Genomic DNA, 18,240 nt, shown 5'->3' with positions numbered 1-18,240 from the left:
AGCCAGACTGCCTGGGTTTTCTCTATTACTTCTAAGACTCGCATTCTAATGATACTTGGGGAACCTCATGGGTCAAAAGGATGGCTAGATCAAGGCAATATTTGTGTATTCCTGGGTTCCCTCACTAAAATACCACCTACATATTATCATAATACCAGCCAGTTATGTCCAACCACTAAGTTAGATTCTGAACCTAAGAACTGACTTATGGCATTTGTAAGAATAGTAGTAAAGTACAGGTTCTTATTTCCATACACAGAGTAGTACTGTGCCGGGAAAAAAATACCTAGATCTTATCTTTGTCACTTAAAAAGAAAAACAACAAATACTTTTCTCATTTAAAAGGTACACGATTAAAAAAAAAAAAAAAAAATCTGGTATGTGGGATCTTAGTTCCTTGACCAGAGATTGAACCCGTGTTCCTTATGCCCTGGGAAAACACTTCATTTCTAAGTGGAAAATTACTTTACCTGTGTGAAGGCACAAACCAAGCTCCATGTGAGTGGACTGTATGAATCCTTCACCATAGTATACCTACCATGTACCAGAGAGCAGGCACTTACAATAGATTAATGTAAATATGCATTCATAGAGGGAACTAACCCATGAAGTCCTTGGCTGATCTGAGGAAACAAAGGATGATTAATGCAAAAGGGTTGTTGGGTAGGGGATGAAGGAAGGGAAGGGGATTAATACTGATTAAAGGAAGACTGAATTTTGCCCAGATTTGTTTTTGTTAAAGTATTTTGAGACATTTCAATAACCAAAATAACTGTACAAAAAATAAACAAATTAACTTTATTAAGTTACCACTTCAGTCCTTACGTTGATTTGTTTACAAAAATATCAGTTTGAAATACATTATCGAAAGTGAATACACACAATAAATAGAAAATAAGGATGCATGGTGCTGCAGACATATCAACCAACTTATCTTGATCTATTGCCCACTGCTGTAGACAAAATTTGACACAGATTCAGCATTACTGACACAGCAGTCAAAATATCAGGGAGAGGGTTGCAAACTATGAGAAAAGTTAACTTAAAACTCTGGACCAAAAAAATACTCTCTGGACCACTCACCAAAAAATAAAAATAAAAAATAATTGTTTATCTGGAAGCTAACCTTAGTATAATACTGAATTATCTACTACTATCCATAGGAACAATTCAAAAATAAGAAAAGTGCCAGGGAACCTTCATTAACAATATTTTTAAGTCAAAGTTTTTACTTTAAATATCTGATGATTACTCAAATATCCTAAGCCACGAGGCAGGCCCTAAGACAATAAGTTATAAATAGTCTGAAATTAATAACTTAAAACGTGACATGGTTAATATAGTACACACTGCATAAGTATCTCAACCAACCTCTTTCAGGTGAGGTAATAATTAAAAGGTTTAAATTTACAGTTTCAATTTCTGCTCAAAAGAGTGATATCAGTATTCCAGCAACAGTGATGACATCCTATTATTGTAAATATGCTAATATACATACTACTCTGAATTATACTTGATTGAATTCTATGTACATGTGGTTCCATATTCCAAGTGCAAATTTTCAACAGTATGGGTTTATAATCAAAGCTGGGTTTGACAAATGCTTTCTGACTTCTGAAAGCAAATGATGAAAGCACTTCCTAAAAGTGAATAAACTAGATACAAGTAGGTGACCATTTCCTTTTTTCTTTACGTGTGATGAACTTCATGAAGCATCAATTCCCGAGGTATGTTTGTTTCTGGACCATACAGCTTACACGCTCTTCTTTCAAAGGCAGTTACCATCTGCTTTACAACTTCATCGAAAAACAATGTGGCAAGCTGAGAGTGTAGAAGTGAGCGAAATTCAAAAGAAATCTGTAGGAAAATGTTAATAACTATTTTAGAAAGACCTTTCTTTTACTAAATCTCTACTTAGGGTAATGGTGTTTACACAGTGAAATGAGCTAATTGGCCCAATACCTAAGGCAGAGCAATATGGGCCTATGTCTAGGTGAGATTTTTAACATCAATAAGAGGGAGACCTATTTACTGCAGTAAGCACAACAGTGGCTGCACAACAAACATAAGTAAAACAAAGTCAATGAATCTCATTTTATGGTAAAGAATCTGATTTTATTAAGTTAAAAAAAACTGGAAAAAAAGCTTTGCTAAATGAATATCATATTTATCACTTTGGCTCTTATTAGTGTGTCCCTTTAAGAGCTACCTTCTTTCCCAAAATGAAATGGTAGCTCAGCTGGTAAAGAATCCACCTGCAATGAGGGAGACCTGGATTCGATCCCTAGGTTGGGACGATCCCCTGGAGAAGGGAATAGCTACCTACTCTAGTGTTCTTGCCTGGAGAATTCCATGGACAGAGGAGCCTGGCAGGCTACAGTTCATGGGGTCACAAAGAGTCAGACACGACTTCCCAAAAGGAAGTAATGGAGGAAAGTGATCCCTCTGATAGGTTATTCCCAAAACTTTTCAACTGTGGTGTTGGAGAAGACTCTTGAGAGTCCCTTGGACTGCAAGGAGATCCAACCAGTCCATCCTAAAGGAGATCAGTCCTGGGTGTTCTTTGGAAGGAATGATGCTGAAGCTGAAACTCCAGTACTTTGGCCACCTCATGCAAAGAGCTGACTCACTGGAAAAGACTCTGATGCTGGGAGGATTGGGGGCAGGAGGAAAAGGGGTCGAGAGAGGATGAGATGGCTGGATGGCATCACTGACTCAATGGACGTGAGTCTGAGTGAACTCCGGGAGCTGGTGATGGACAGGGAGGCCTGGTGTGCTGCGATTCATGGGGTCACAAAGAGTCGGACACGACTGAGTGACTGAACTGAAATGAACTGAATACCAGAAAGGTTAGGTTAATCCACAAACTAGATGGCAAAGGTGCTTCAATCTTAAAAGTAGACAAGGATTTAAAGTTCAGATTTATTTGATCAGGAACTTGTCGTGATTTCCCTTCTTAGATTTCATAGGTGATGGTTAATTTTTAAATTTCTACTACCATGTTCTGAATAATTTTAAATATACTGAATCCACATTACTTTTAACTTCAGAAGGCATTCATTTATAAGATTATATTTAAGAGGCAGTTAATATTATAAATTATTTTGATGAATATGGTACTGTCCACATTTACATTAAAGGATCCTTTTGAGTATTCAAAAAAATAAAAAAATAAATTTCATTTATATCCCCTCAAGACTGAATTCAAAGCAACCAGTTTGAGAAATAATGCCTTAAGGATGAAATATCCACTTTTAAAAGTTTTAATTTTAAAATAATTTTGCTTATTAAAAAGTTGCAATAATACTACTAAGATTTCTCATATACCCACCACCCAGATTTCAGGTTTTATATAACCACAGTGCAATTAAAACTAGGAGATTAACATATAGAGTTAATATTACTAGATAATAATGCTATTATCTACTCTACTGAGGTTTCATTCAAATTTCCCCAAGTGTTCCATTAGTGTCCACTAATTTTTATGAAAAAATTATGAAATGAAAATGAAAACAATCTAAGAGCTGAGACCAGCATACAGTAATTTACTCAAAATTATAACCATATTTTAAAATGTAAGCCTGAGCTGCAAATACAGGAATCAACTCATATAAATAAATAAAAAGCCACACAAGTGACTTTACGTTTTCTATAGCTAAGGTGATATGAACAAGAAAATATCAATAGCACAGTATTACATTTAAAAATATATTTTTCTTTTGAATTTTATTTCTGCAATTCGTAAGACGCAGATCAATGTACAGATTTCATTTGGTGTTACACTGTTATTAAGCTGGTAGTAAGCAAGACATGTGTCTTATAATCTATGGACTTGTAAAAATTATAAAATAGAGAAGGCATTCAAGGTTTCAGGAAAGAGAGAAAAGGTCACTGGCATTCTTTCCTTTTTTTTGGCTGTGCCATGTGGCATGAGGGATCTTAGTCTCCAGCCAGGGACGGAACCAGTGTCCCCTGCAGTGAAGTGTAAACTCCTAACCACTGGACTGCCAGGGAATTTCCCTTAGTATTCTGTCTTATAAAATTAGTGCCAAAAAAAAAAAAAAAAGTCAGTGCAGAAAAAGATGAATATTCAATACTCAGAAATTTGAGATTAAAAAAAAAGTCTTATAGTAATCGCTATGCATAAGTGTGTGTGTGTGTGTGTGTGCGCACGCGCGTGCGCATGCACGCGAGCACGCTCAGTTGCTCAGTTGTGTCCAACTCTTTCCATCCCCATGGACTGGGGCCCACCAGGCTCCTCTGTCCATGGAATTTTCCAGTTAAGAACACTGGCGTGAACTGCCATTTCCTACTCCAGGGGATCTTCCTGACCCAGGGTTTGAACCTGAATCTCCGGCGTCTCCTGCATTGGCAGGTGGATTCTTTACCACTGAGCCACCTGGGAAGCCCAATTGCTATGCATGCAGTTTACTAATTATAGCATCTGGATTCTAATAAAAATGAATTACTCCTTCTTTACCAACTTTATTTGATATTTGGAACAAATAGAGAGCTTTATGAGAGACTTACTGAAAAATCCAAAGTACAAGTTCTTGGGTAGCCAGGAAGACCTGGGCTAAAACGCCAAACAGTCTCCAAATGATTGAAGAGCTTCCCATCAGTACACGATGCCTAGAACAAAATGAAACGAAACGAAACAAAAAACAGTAAAACACCAGTTGGATTGTCCAGAATCTATAATTGAGGATGCTTTCATTGAAAGTAAATTTTTTTATAGATTAGACCACAGGTGACAAAAAGTTCTCTTAGCTTGGTACTAGGAAGAGATCTCTTGCTGACATAAGCCATTTTCCTTTCTCCTGGGATTCCCAAGGTTACTACTAGTTCTCTCTTCCACTGCTGTCACCCACTGTGCTACTTCAAGTTCTCCCCCTACAACAAAATAGGGAGTTACTATCTGGAAGTTTATTTCCAGCTCTGCCACTTATTAGTGATCCTGGACAAGTTAATTCCCTGTATTTCCTTAACCTGTAAAATGAGCATAATGCCTATTTTTTACCATCACTATGAGATGGCTAAATTTAATACTTGTAAGGAATCTGGCATAGATCCCTAGAACAATTCTGTAATTCTTGCCTGCCCAAAGATCTTCCTTATCAATCACATTTACTCTTTCTCTAACTCACTATTCTTTCTCAAGGGGCCTCTATGGTTCCAGTTTTCTTGTTAAGTCTAGTCCTGACTCATTGCTTTCTGACCTCTCATCTCTTCAGTGCTCATTATTTCACATACATGTGTACACTGCAACATAATACACAGTGATACTATGTGCAGTGCAATCTGACATGTCCCATTCTCTAGCATTAAAAAATACCGGTTGAGACCCAGCCAAGAGTTGCCTTCCACAGTGTGAAAAACAGTGGCCAGGACCACAGTTACTAAAACACTGTCAGAACTGGTTATGACCTTGAATGAAGTTCCACTTCTTTATTTACTATCCTAAGATGCCATCTGGGCCTTATTGTACTAGTAGACAATTGACCTCAAGAATATATATGCTATGTTCCCTCAAAAACAGGCTATTTTTTAACTCTTGTTTCAAAGTCTTGGGCTTCCCAGGTGGCTCAGGTAGTAAAGAATCCGCCTGCAATGAGGGAGACCTGGGTTTGATCCCTGCATTGGGAAGACCCCCTGGAGAAGGCAAAGGCTACCCACTCCAGTATTCTGGCCTAGAGAATTCCATGGACTGTATAGTCCATAGGTTTGCAAAGACTTGGGACACGACTGAGAGACTTTTACTTTCACTACTGTAGAATCTTTATAAACTGCACCCATACTAAAAAGCATTTTAAAAGCATTCACATTTATAAAAAAAATTTTAATTTTTAATATGGAAACCAGTGAAAGTTTTTTATTTAGACACAAAAAATAACAGTCATTAAGTAAAAAAATCTCTTCAAGGCTTCTTGCCTTCTGAAATGGCCCACAATCTGAGAAGTTTCTTCTAAATAAATCTAGTTCGTATTTAAAAAAAAAAAATTTTCCCCCAAAGTATTTGGCTTTATACTTGGTTCAATAACGAACACCTAATTTTTAAAACCATCAAAAACCTATAATAAAATATTATTTCAGTTATTCGACTTTATTTACTTTTTTTTTTGGCTGTGCCTTGTGGCTTGTAGTATCTTTTGTCCCCCAATCAGGGATCAAACCTGTGCTCCCTGCAGTGGAAAAGTGGGGTTTCAACACTGGACCACCAGGGACGACCCTTTTTTTTTTAAGTGGAGGATAATTGCTTTACAGTAATGTGTTGACTTCTGCCATACAACAATGTGAATGAGCCATAAGTATACATATATCCTCTCCCTCTGGAACTTCCCCCCAATTCCCCACCCCTCTAGGTGGTCACAGAGTACCACAATGAGCTCCCCAAAATATGGAATGGTTCATGAATTTGCATTCATCCTTGTGCAGGGATCACGCTGATCTTCTTTATATTGTTCCAATTTTAGTATATTTGCTGCTGAAGCAAGCACTCTATTTACTTTTATTTCTAATTTTTTACAACTTTTTCAGTTACCCAACTTTAGGGTGAAGCATTCCATCCTTCTTTACAATCATGTATGAAGCTTATAAGAAATTTAATAGTAAGGGAGAAACAGCTGTTGGGAATAATCATTACCATATAGCACCTTCCTCTGACTATTTGTTAACAAAATGTGGCAGTGCTTTCTTGTATCAATAACCTAGCCCAAGGACCCACAGATTTTTACTGGTATGTTTTGATAGGGACAATACTGCCAATGATCTCATTCCTAACAGAGATACTGAACACAGCAAGTAGGCTTCTGGCCATGACAGACTGATGAATCTACGTGATTTATGTAGAATCACTCACATGTCAAGTCACAGGCACATTTGGGGCAGCTAATAAAAGATGTCACATAGCTTTTGTTGCTTTCTTGGTTCTAATTTTTATTGTATGTCACATATGTGCATTAGGTATTAAGATCTAGAATCTGAGCCCAGGGAAAATTTAAAACTGAACATACCTGTGTTTTATTCTCAAATAAGTCTTTAAATATTAGCACATTAAGTGAGGCAGCTTATTTTAATGGAAAAATAATTTGGCAATCAGACATACACAGTATGAATTTGTGTGTACCTTGGGTCTCCAGAACAACCCAAATGCTGCCTAATCTTTAGGTCATGCTAACATACTAAGTTGCTTCAGTCACATCCAACTCTTTGTGACCTCACAGACTATAGCCTGCCAGGCTCCTCTGTCCATGGGATTCTCTAGGCAAAAATAATGGAGATGGTTGCCATTTCTTCCTCCAGGGGATTTTCCTGACCCAGGAACTGAACCCCAGTCTCTTATGTCTCCTGCACTGGCAGGTGGGTTCTTTACCACTGGTGCCACCTGGGAAGCCCTTAAATAATAAATTAGCACATTAAGTGAGGCAGCTTATTTTAATGGAAAAATAATTTTGGAATCAGACATACACAGTATAAATTTATGTGGGCTCTTAATTTCTCTAAGCCTCCCAAAATTAAGATAGTAATATATAATACATACTATTACAATTAAAAAAAAAGTTTCCTGCCTCCTTGGCAGTGCTGAAGGTTACTGAAATTACTATGAACATCTGGATATACAGGAACACAGGAACACAGCAGTGAGAACTTCATAAACAAAAGCCCTCATGACTGAGGATTCAGAGATGAAAAAGAAGATCTCCCATTCCCTTAAGTAGCTCGATTCTGTCAAGCAGAAATCCAAAGGAAGAAAGAAGTTATACTAAAGAGTGGTAAAAGAAATAAATAAAGCACATGCAAAGCCTAGAGGAATCACCGAGGTAGAACAGACTAGCCATATGAAAGGAAAGGGAAAAAGCAGGCTGGGAGTTGAAGGATTAACAGGCAAAGAATCAAGTTCATTACAGATAGAAGAGGGAACAATATGCAAAGGCACAGGGCCGTGGAATAAGTACTATACGGTACATTCATGGAGTCAGGGAAAGGAAGAAAGCCAGGGGGAGAAAATGATATGGTTTTAGAGTTCTTTAGTTAGATGCAGGATATGTTAAGATCGAAGTTATAAGAATCTGAATGGTAAGAGATTGAGGTCAGAGGACTCAACTGTAAGATTTATAGATATTCACTGTTGTCAGACTAGAGAGTCTTGGCTGTGTAACCCTGGGCAAGCTATCTAACTCTTCTAAGGCTTAGCATACTCAACTATAGGATGATGGAGGATAATAAAATTTGCATCTCAAAGGGCTGTTGTGAAGATTAAACAATTCAAGTAAAGCGCTACAGAGCTTAATACATTAGCTATTATAAGAGAGGCAGTGCACTATAGTAGGTAAAAACTCCAAAACTATGAGGCAAACAGGTGGGTATGGGGCAGACTTTTAAGTGGAGTTGACATTTTGACAGTGGGACTAGGGTGGACTCCAATGTCTTAGCTTCACTGGACAGTATATTTTTTCTGGTATGAGAGCTGCATGTCCTCAATGACTGACAAAGAGGTGAAAAAGGCACTTAGCTCTGGCCAATAACCAAGAAATGATACCACCACTAAATCAAGTGGGCACAAAACACAACTCAAGCTTTCAAAGTCTGTTCACTGCACTTTAGGAAGTCAAAATAAATGGTAATGTAACTCTGGAATTCTCCTTTTTCATGTGTTGAAGTCTGAGTACCCTTTCTATATATGTACCCTTCTCTGAGAAGGGTAAGATGATTAATATAATGCATGCAACAGTACCTGGCATTTCAGTACCTGGTACATGGCAGGATGACTTCAACAATGTTTATATTCTCCACATTTATATCTTTTCTATCTTTCTTCATCCTCTCACCACTTTCCCTGCCTTAACTTAAAAAAAAAGCACAAGTATCAATATTAAATTAAAACATTTCTTACTTGTGTGGCTGAATCTTTCCTAGGGGTCAGCAGTTCTCAACAGAAGGACAAAAGAAAAAGCTTCTCATTTCCATGTTCTAGTTAAATTTCTATTTGGAAAGAATAATGCTAATATTGTATAAAATAACACAACTTAAGTGATATAACAGTTTGTTTTCCCCTCCTCCTATTAGTTTAGGGAAATCTTCTTAAGCTATTATACATTAATCCATTTAATATATCACTAGTTGAGGAATATTTAAAAACAAAAAACAAAACCATTACCTTCACCAAATGTGGTTTCACCAAGGTTACTACTGATGTATAGCGCTCCAATACAGGTGGAAACCCAATTTCTAATCGTGTTTTGCAGTATCCAGATCTCCTTGATATTATATCTGATTTTTTACACCAAGGAACAAAATGCTTGTAATCCTCCATTCCAGATACTACATCATACATTTCCTGCATAGAATAACTTAAAAAAAAAAGGAAAAGTGTTAACTGCACCTATTTATACAGTACATATACACTTTAAATCAGCGGTCCCCAACCTTCTTGGCATCAGGGGCTAGTTTTGTGAAAGACAATTTTTCCATGGAATGGGGAAGAGAGGATGGTTTCAGGATGACTCAAGTACATAACATTTATTGGACACTTTATTGCTATTATTATTACATCAGCTCCACCTCAAATCATCAGGTATTAGACCCCAGAGGTTGGGGACCCCTGCTTTAAACTGAATAAATAATAAAACTTACTGTGTATGAGGCAAGAAGTTATTTGGCACACACATTAATACTGCTTTATAATAAATGGCTGATGAATTACGGTACATTCATACTGTGGAACGCATCAGTTATCTAAAAGGATTAAGATCAAATGTACAGTTCACCCTTGAACAACACAGGTTTGCCCTGTGTGGGTCTACTTACATAAGAATTTTTTTGATCAATATAGTACTTGTATTTTTGTTTTACAGATTTTTAAATTAAATGTGGGGGAAAGTTTGTGTTCAATTAGAAATCACAATATGTGGAATCAAATAAACTAAGGTTTGAGTCTTGATTTTATACAAACTGTTTCAGCTTCCTGCCTTTGGATAAATCATTTATCAATTCCTTGTTTTGAAATAGAAATAGCAGTATGCATTTTTTTTTTTTTTTTACTGTGTGGGGGTCTGTACTCCCAAACCCCCCATCTTTCAAGGGTCAACCATATACCTTAGAGCAAAGAGGTTTAAAATATATTGCTACATGAAAAAAGGCACAAATATCAAGTGTTTAATAATTGAGGAAATACACTATACACTTACAATATTTCTTTTTCTTTTTTTACAATATTTCTTAAATAAAATTGTATATATCTTGTCTGCTTTATATACAATTTATTATCCATTTGAGAAATGGATATAAGTATATACTGTAATTCCTCAATTTTAAACATTTGATATTTGCTTTTTCTGAAAATAATTATGTTAATAGACTGTAATGAAAATATATTTTAAAGGTCCTAAAAGGATATAAATTAAACAATTACCAGTTGTTAATTCAGGAAAAAAAGAGTAGGATTAAAAAACAGACTAACTCTTTAATATATATATTTCTATTTTTTCTGTTTTTGTGTCTTTTTTAAATTCTTTTTTTCTATTTTTTTTCTTTTCATTCTAGTATATATACTTATAAATTGTGAAGTGTTTATACAAGTATGCAAACATTTTGTAATTAAGAAAAAAAATCAATTCTATAATACAAAAAAGGGGAATTTCTCACTCTTTCTGAGCCAGCATAACACCATGCCAACCCAAGCTTTACAAAGAACATAAAAAATCTATAAACCTGTATTACCTGTGAGTACTGAAGCAAAACTTCTAGGTAAAATACCAGCAAATATAATCCCAGTAATATATTAAAAAAATAAAACAATCAAATACAACTCATTTAAGGATGTATGGATGAACCATCCATAGTCCATACAACCAACCATACATAGTATGGATGGTTCAGTACTAAGAATTATTATAACCACATTATTTAGCCAAAACAAAATCATTGTAAGATTCCCTTCACAGATAGTAAAATATAAGAAACAATACTATTAGCATTAGAAAGAAACCAATGATGCCATCATTACAGTCATTTGATATTGTTCTAAATTGTCAAAGAAATTAAAAATCAATCAATCAAGAATTCAGTTAGGTAGCCTGTTAAGAAATATATAAAAGTTAATACTGTCTCTATACTAACAAGTAGAAAATAGTCACATACAAACGCAAAATACCTAGAAATAAATTCAACAAAGACACATCAGGGTTTAAATGAAAAAAAAAACAAACAAAAAACCACACGGTGGATACATATAAAGACAACTGAATAATGAAAACCAGACGTGTATTATTCTTGGTTATAAAGAGTCAACACTGCTAAAATAGAATTCATCTCAAAATGATGCAGTAAAGAACCACATTCTAAATTTTAAAAGGGTATGTTTGGAATATGACAGAATGAGCGTGTATATATATTTAAATTAATCTTTATGATCATGAAATGAGGCCCACAGAGGAAAGAGTAAATAAACGTACTCTAGTCTCCCCATGTTCTCAGACACTTGGAAATAAATGCCAATATAAATCCCATAAAGATGTATGAGACCCGATAGCCTGGAAGCTATTTGCATAAAAATAGTCTATTATGTTCAAATATCAATTCTAAAACATAGTAGTTTCATATGACCCTGACTAGGTTGCTTAACCTCTCAATTTTCTTCATCCATAATTGAAAAATACTTCTACAGAGTTATTTTAAGGGTTAAAGGAAATAGTTTTGGCATAATGCACAATGCTTACTAAGCACTTCATAAATGGTAGCTATTACGTGTTTACATCAAACAATATATGGGGGAAAGTGATCATTAGATAAGACCAATTTGTAATAAAAAGAATTTTAGCACGAGAAAGAATAAGGAAGCAAGAAAGAATAAATAAATATGGTGGGAAAAATAAGCTTTGGAGTCATGACACAACATAATTTCTCAGCTTCAGTTTCTTCATCTTTACAATGGGAAAAATACCTAGATCACATGATTACTGTAAGAATTAAATGAAACAATATAGAGCACCCAGCAGGCCTGTCAAATGACAAGTTCACAATAAAAGGGAGATATTATTAGTAATTCAAAAGTAAAGCAGACCAGTTCACTATTTGATTTCTCATCTTTTTGTTGCCATTTCTGTTTTTAAGACACCAGCTGGGGCAAAGATGTCTACCTATCCAAGTATTGAGGCTTACTTTACATGGCATTCTTGCTGGCCACCAGTAGGCTACAAATTAAACAGCTGTCACATGACTACTTCTTGCCAATAATATCTGAGAGTAAGCACTGTGTGTCACTTCCAGGACCAATATGATTAAGCATCAGGTGTTTCTTTTTAAGAGATCCTGAAGACCAAGGAATTATAAAAGTACCAAGTTGGATGGAGCCTGGGTTCTTGCCTGACTCTGTAAACAGGTTTATTGGAACACAACCATGCCCATTGTTAGTTCTGGGCTACACTGACCATGTTGAGTAGTTGCAACAGAGACAGTATGGCCCACAAACCTATTTACCAACTGGCCCTTTACAGAAAAAGTTTGCCAACCTCTGCTCTGGATGGTAGGGGCCTCTTAGCATGTTTATATATACTTACCTATGTATGTGTGTAGGTGAGGGAGCTATACAAACATATTTGGCCCAACATATCAGTAATGATGCCACTATAAAAAAGAACAGTGTACAAAAATGCAGGACATAAACAGTTTATTTTCTTTAAATGTCAAGATTTAAACCTATCCTATAAAGTTACCATAAGATTATATTCATTCAACCAGTATTTATAAAATAGCAAGGGTGAGAAAATCAGAGCTTGGTCTGTAAGAAACGAATCTAGAAAAAAAGAGGCACAATATTCTAAAGAACATTGTGAACATGCTCTTTTAATAGATCTATTACTATATACAAACCCTATAATTCTCCTTTCTGAATATTCTTTTCTTTTGTTTATTAATGGTGCAGCAATTCTGAAGAAGCTTCTTGCGTGTATCTTCTTAAGAAAAACTGAGGTATGTAGTTGAAGAGTTCTGCTCATCAGTATACCACAGGAAGCTAAATAACTAAAAAGACAGAAATTACCTGATTGAGTAACATTGACAATTAAGAGGAAACAAATTAGAGACCATTAAGTAACAATCATACTTCAGGTGTTTGCAACCTTAGAATATTTCCAAAAAAATTACACATGCAAAAAATAAGCTTCTTGAACACCATAAAGAAAACTAAAAATACCAGCTTACAGTTAGGGTTAGAGCCTTCAGACACAAAAGGTATCTCTCAGAGTTGGCTTTTAGTTTGCAGTCATGTGTTAACAACATATTCCTGCCCTAGGATGGGAGAATATTCATTGTCCAATTTTTAACTCATCTACCCATCTTGTTTTCCCAGCTGCATCCACAGGGGTTTCCTTAATTCTTGATCTACTCTATGAGATCTGAAATTAGGTCCCTCTCTCCACTGTATATGTGGCAGGCCTGTCAGATCTATTGCTCAATTATCTTTTACCTTCCAATCTCCATTTCCATGTGTATATGTAGAAACATATGTCAAGGTAATTAGAATGTTAACTAGGGTACTTCATAATACAGATTCCTGATACGCTCTTGTTCACCTATATATTTTTAGCCTTTACACCAGTAAGATTATTGCATAACTATTATACACTACTATTTGTGCATTAGTTCACATATTTATTGAGCTGCTATTCTGTGCCAAGCACTAGGGACATAATGGTGAATAAAACAAAAAGATTACATTCTAGGTGAGGATTAAATAAGCCACTAAAATAGAAATGGGTGTAAGGACATGTAATTAGGACCTTCTTCAGATAGGGTAATCCAGGAAGTCCTCCGAGGTTGTATTTCAGCTGAGACATAATGGATAAGGAGGAGTTATTCCAGCTGAGCTATTTCAAATCCTAAAAGATGATCCTGTTAAAGTGGTATAGTCAATATGCCAGCAAATTTGGAAAACTCAGTAGTTGCCACAGGACTGGAAAAGGTCAGTTTTCATCCCAATTTTAAAGAAGGGAAATGTCAAAGAACATTCAAACTACTGCACAGTTGCACTCATTTCACGTGCTAGCAAAGTAATGCTCAAAATTCTTCAAGCTAGGCTTCAACAGTATGTGAATTGAGAACTTCTGGATGTGTAAGATGGATTTAGAAAAGGCAGAAGAACAAGAGATCAAATTGCCAACATCTGGTGGATCATAGAAAAAGCTAGAGAATTCCAGAAAAACATCTGCTTCATTGACTATGCTAAAACCTTTGGCTGTGTAGGTTAACAACAAAGTGTGCAAAATTCTTAAAGAGATGGGAATACCTGACTACCTTATCTGCCTCCTGAGAAACCTGTATGCAAGTCAAGAAGCAATAGTTAGAACCAGACATGGAACAATAGACTGGTTCCAAATTGGGAAAAGAGTACATCAAGGCTGTATATTGTCACCCAGCTTATTTAACTTATATGCAGAGTACATCATGCAAAATGCTGGGCTGGATGCAGCATAAGCTGGAATCAAGATTGCCGGGAGAAACGTCAATAATGTCAGATATGCAGATGATACCACCCTTATGGCAGAAAGCGAAGAGGAACTAAAGAGCCTCTTGATGAAGGTAAAAGAGGAGAGTGAAAACTCTGGCTTAAAACTCAACATTCAAAAAACTAAGATCATGGCATGTGGTCCCATCACTTCACGGCAAATAGATGGGGAAGCAATAGAAACAGTGACAGACTTTATTTTCTTGGGCTCAAAAATCACTGTGGGTGATGAATGAAACCATGAAATTAAAAGACACTTGCTCCTTGGAAGAAAAACTATGACAAACCTACACAGTATATTAAAAAGCAGAGATATTACTTTGTCTACAAAGGTATGTATAGTCAAAGCTATGGTTTTTGTAGTCATGTACAGATGTGAGAGCTGGAAAATAAAAAAGGCTGAGCACTGAAGAATTGATGCTTTTGAACTGTGGTGCTGGAGAAGACTCTTTAAAGTACGTTGGACTCCAAGGAAATCAAACCAGTCAATACTAAAGGAAATCAACCCTGAATATTCATTGGAAGGACTGATGCTGAAGCTGAAGCTCCAATACTTTGGCCACCTGATGCGAAGAGCCAACTCACTGGAAAAAAATCCTGATGCTGGGAAAGATTGAAGGCAGGAGAAGAGGATAACAGAGAATGAGATGGTTGGATGGCATCACTGGCTCAATGGACATGAGTTTGAGCAAATTCTGGGAGATGGTAAAGAATAGGGAACCCTGGCGTGCTGCAGCCCATGGGGTTGCAAAGAATCAGACCCCACTGAGCAACTGAACAACAGCAGCCATGTAAAGGGTGAAATACGTATGTATGTACATAATGTGTGTGTACACATATATAAGATCTCTCTCTCATACACACATATGTGTGTGTCTGTACATGGGAGGAGGAGAGGTAGATACAAACCATTCCAAGTAGTAGGGAAGAGCCTGGCAGCATCCAGACTCTCAAAAAGATTAACAGTGCAGAAGCAGTATAGCAAGCCAGGGCAAGAGCACAATGAAATAACTGTTAAAGAGGCTGGAGCTGGATTATGCTGGGGACTACTGGTCAGTATAAAGCAATTTGGGATTTATTCCCAATGAGATGCTCTTAAAGTGTTCCACCTAAGAGAATAATATTTCATTAAATCAAGTCTTCAGGTTATTTTTTTAACAGAGAAGGGAGTGGCCTGGTGAAATCTCATGTTATATATAACATTTGATTCATATAAAATATGATTTACGTATAAATAAAACTTCTTTAAGGACACTGACATCCCATAGTGTGGCTGGAAGAGAAAACTGAGTTAAAGAATGATTGAGGAAATTGGGGCTATTCAGTAAGAAGATCAGGGGTGGACTGTAAGGAGATCAAACCAGTCAATCCTAAAGGAAATAAACCCTGAATATTTGCTGGAAGGACTGATGCTAAAGCTGAAACTCCAATGCTTTGGCCACCTGATGTGAAGAGTCCACTTATCAGAAGAGACCCTGATGCTGGGAAGGATTGACGGCAAAAAGAAAAGAGGGCAGCAGAGGATGAGATGGTTAGATAGCATCACGGACTCAATGGACATGAGTTTGAGCAAAGTTCAGGAGACAGTGGAGGACAGAGGAGCCTGGCATGCTACAGTTGATGAAGTCGCAAAGAGTTGGACATGACTTAAAAGACAGAACAGCAATAACTAGTGCAAAAAAAAAAAAAACAGAATGAGAGAGAAGGCAATAGTGAACTAGAGATGGAAGTAAGATGTAACATGCTATGTGGGTGGAGGAAAAATGACCAAGTGACAGTCTATTGGGGTCACAAACAGTCGGACACGACTGAGCACAATAGGAGTTTTCTGATCAGTTTGCCTATTATGGTTACAATGTCCTGGACAGCACATCCATCTTCATACTTTATCATAAATAGTATGTCTTCAGCTACAATATGAGAACCTTACAGTCATACACATGTTTAAACCATAGAATGAAAACTGAACATAAGAAGGGCAGTTTTTTGGTCACTAAACTTCCAGTACTACATCCTAAATACTGTATTACAATAAAGGCCAGAATCAGCCTTGCAATGAATTTATAAATTATCTCCCTTTTCATTATCATAAACAGTAAATAGACTGAAATTTAAACCTTAATTTGATCATTAAAGCAATTTTTTTCTCAAAAGTAACAGCCAGCATTTTATAAGAGCAATACAGCAGTAAAGTATGATAAAGTGTTCTGCTTGGAACTTTTTAAAGCTATTTCCTAAAGCAAGAGTGAAGGATGTGAGATGATTTTATTTCAGTTTCGACCAAAAAATGTCTAAAAGGATTTAGAGTTAATTGGGTTGTTGATATTTTAAAAAATTTATTGACTCTAAATGTCCTGGAAGGAGCTCAAGCAGATTTGTGTTTTCTCCCTCCATCCCGTACAGATTACTATTGAATTAATTTTAAAAGTTAACTTTAATTTTCGAGCATAGAATATAAATGTTAAGAATTAAAAAAAAAATTTCGAGCATAATTTATTGACGTGTCATTAATAAAAGGAAACTGGTGGAAATATGGAAAATTTCATGTCTCCTCTTCCATTATCTACCAAAAAAAAACCTGGAAAATCGAAGGCAGACTCTTGAGTCAAGGTTACAGGACTGCTAACTTAAAATAGGAGGGAAAAAAAAAAAAATCCAAGTCCCCTACTTCGGCTTCGGTTTAGTTTAGCTAGCACCAAAGTGGGAACGGGGGTGGGCAAAGACCGCTACCAGAAACTGGGGAAAGCACCTCTGGCCATCGTACACCCTGAAGGAACAAAAGGGGACTCGCTGACAGGCCACAAACTCCCACATCCATCAACCCCCAACTCCCGCACCGCAGTTATAACTTCCGGAGAACAGCAGCAGTAGGCCGTAGGGGAGGAGACCGGAAGAGCCCAAAGGCACCTCCCCGCCCCATCAAGTGGCTTCATCAGCTGCTTCCAAGTCGCTGAGCGGAAGGATTCACCGCTTCTCGCGAGGGCTGGGAACCACAACACAAGACGGAGCGGCCTGAACAGGCTGGCGACCCTCCGGCCAAGGGGGCGGCGAGAAGGGGCCTGAGTCCGTCACTCGCCGAAGGCAATAGTAGGCCCTTTGTCTACATAGACGCGGAAACGCATCCGATACGCCTAAAAGTGAAATGGCTCAGTCGTGTCCGACTCTTTGGACCCCCATGGACTGTATAGCCTACGGGGCTCCTCTGTCCATGGGATTTTCCGGGCAAAGGTACTGGAGTGGGTTGCCTCACCGCAAATGTCCCGGGTCCCCTTGCTCAACAGGCCGTACGGAGGGAGAAATTACCCTCGCTGCGGCGCCCCCCGTTGTTCATTACCTGACGTTCCTCGCAGGCACCTGCGCTGGAGCCGGGGCTCTGGCGGCTGCCGCGGACTTCGGACAGCATCCCGAGACCACCTTTTTCAGGGCTTTTTGACCTATCCGAGCTGCCATGATCATCCTCCTGAAGCCGGTCGCCAGTAAACCCGGATCAGGCCCACGGCACCGCCCTCCTCCGGCGGCCCGGGCCACCCGGCGCCGCCGCCCTCCAGCCAATCAGCGGGCCCCCTGAGCGGTCAGACACGCCCCATTTTCCCCTCTCTCTGATTACGCAAAGCTGACGCACACTCCCACTGCCACAGAGCCCCCTGTAAACGGGCTACGTCATCCAGCCGGCCAATCAGAGGGACCGCAGAGCCGGGTGGACGAATCCCTCTAGGCTGGCGGGTGTTCAGTTCCCG

The 18,240-nt window shown here is 37.6% G+C and overlaps 1 protein-coding gene and 1 non-coding gene across 2 annotated transcripts; both read right to left on the bottom strand.

The window, feature by feature from the left end:
- Positions 1-771: 771 nt before the first annotated feature.
- COQ10B (coenzyme Q10B) lies at positions 772-18,127 on the bottom strand. The gene is made up of 5 exons (XM_055573002.1): positions 17,838-18,127; positions 12,871-13,020; positions 9,158-9,350; positions 4,531-4,632; positions 772-1,857 (listed from the first exon to the last, which is right to left on the bottom strand). The coding sequence occupies exons 1-5, from the start codon at positions 17,957-17,959 to the stop codon at positions 1,690-1,692; spliced, it is 735 nt and encodes a 244-aa protein (XP_055428977.1). The 5' UTR covers positions 17,960-18,127; the 3' UTR covers positions 772-1,689.
- On the bottom strand, positions 6,392-6,493 carry LOC129648040 (U6 spliceosomal RNA). The gene has a single exon (XR_008712644.1). It is a non-coding gene; the product is annotated as a U6 spliceosomal RNA (small nuclear RNA).
- Positions 18,128-18,240: the final 113 nt, after the last annotated feature.

This window comes from Bubalus kerabau, chromosome 3 (assembly GCF_029407905.1).
Source record: "Bubalus kerabau isolate K-KA32 ecotype Philippines breed swamp buffalo chromosome 3, PCC_UOA_SB_1v2, whole genome shotgun sequence".
NCBI classification, from domain to species: domain Eukaryota; kingdom Metazoa; phylum Chordata; class Mammalia; order Artiodactyla; family Bovidae; genus Bubalus; species Bubalus kerabau.
This window is presented reverse-complemented; position numbering and strand designations above follow the sequence as displayed.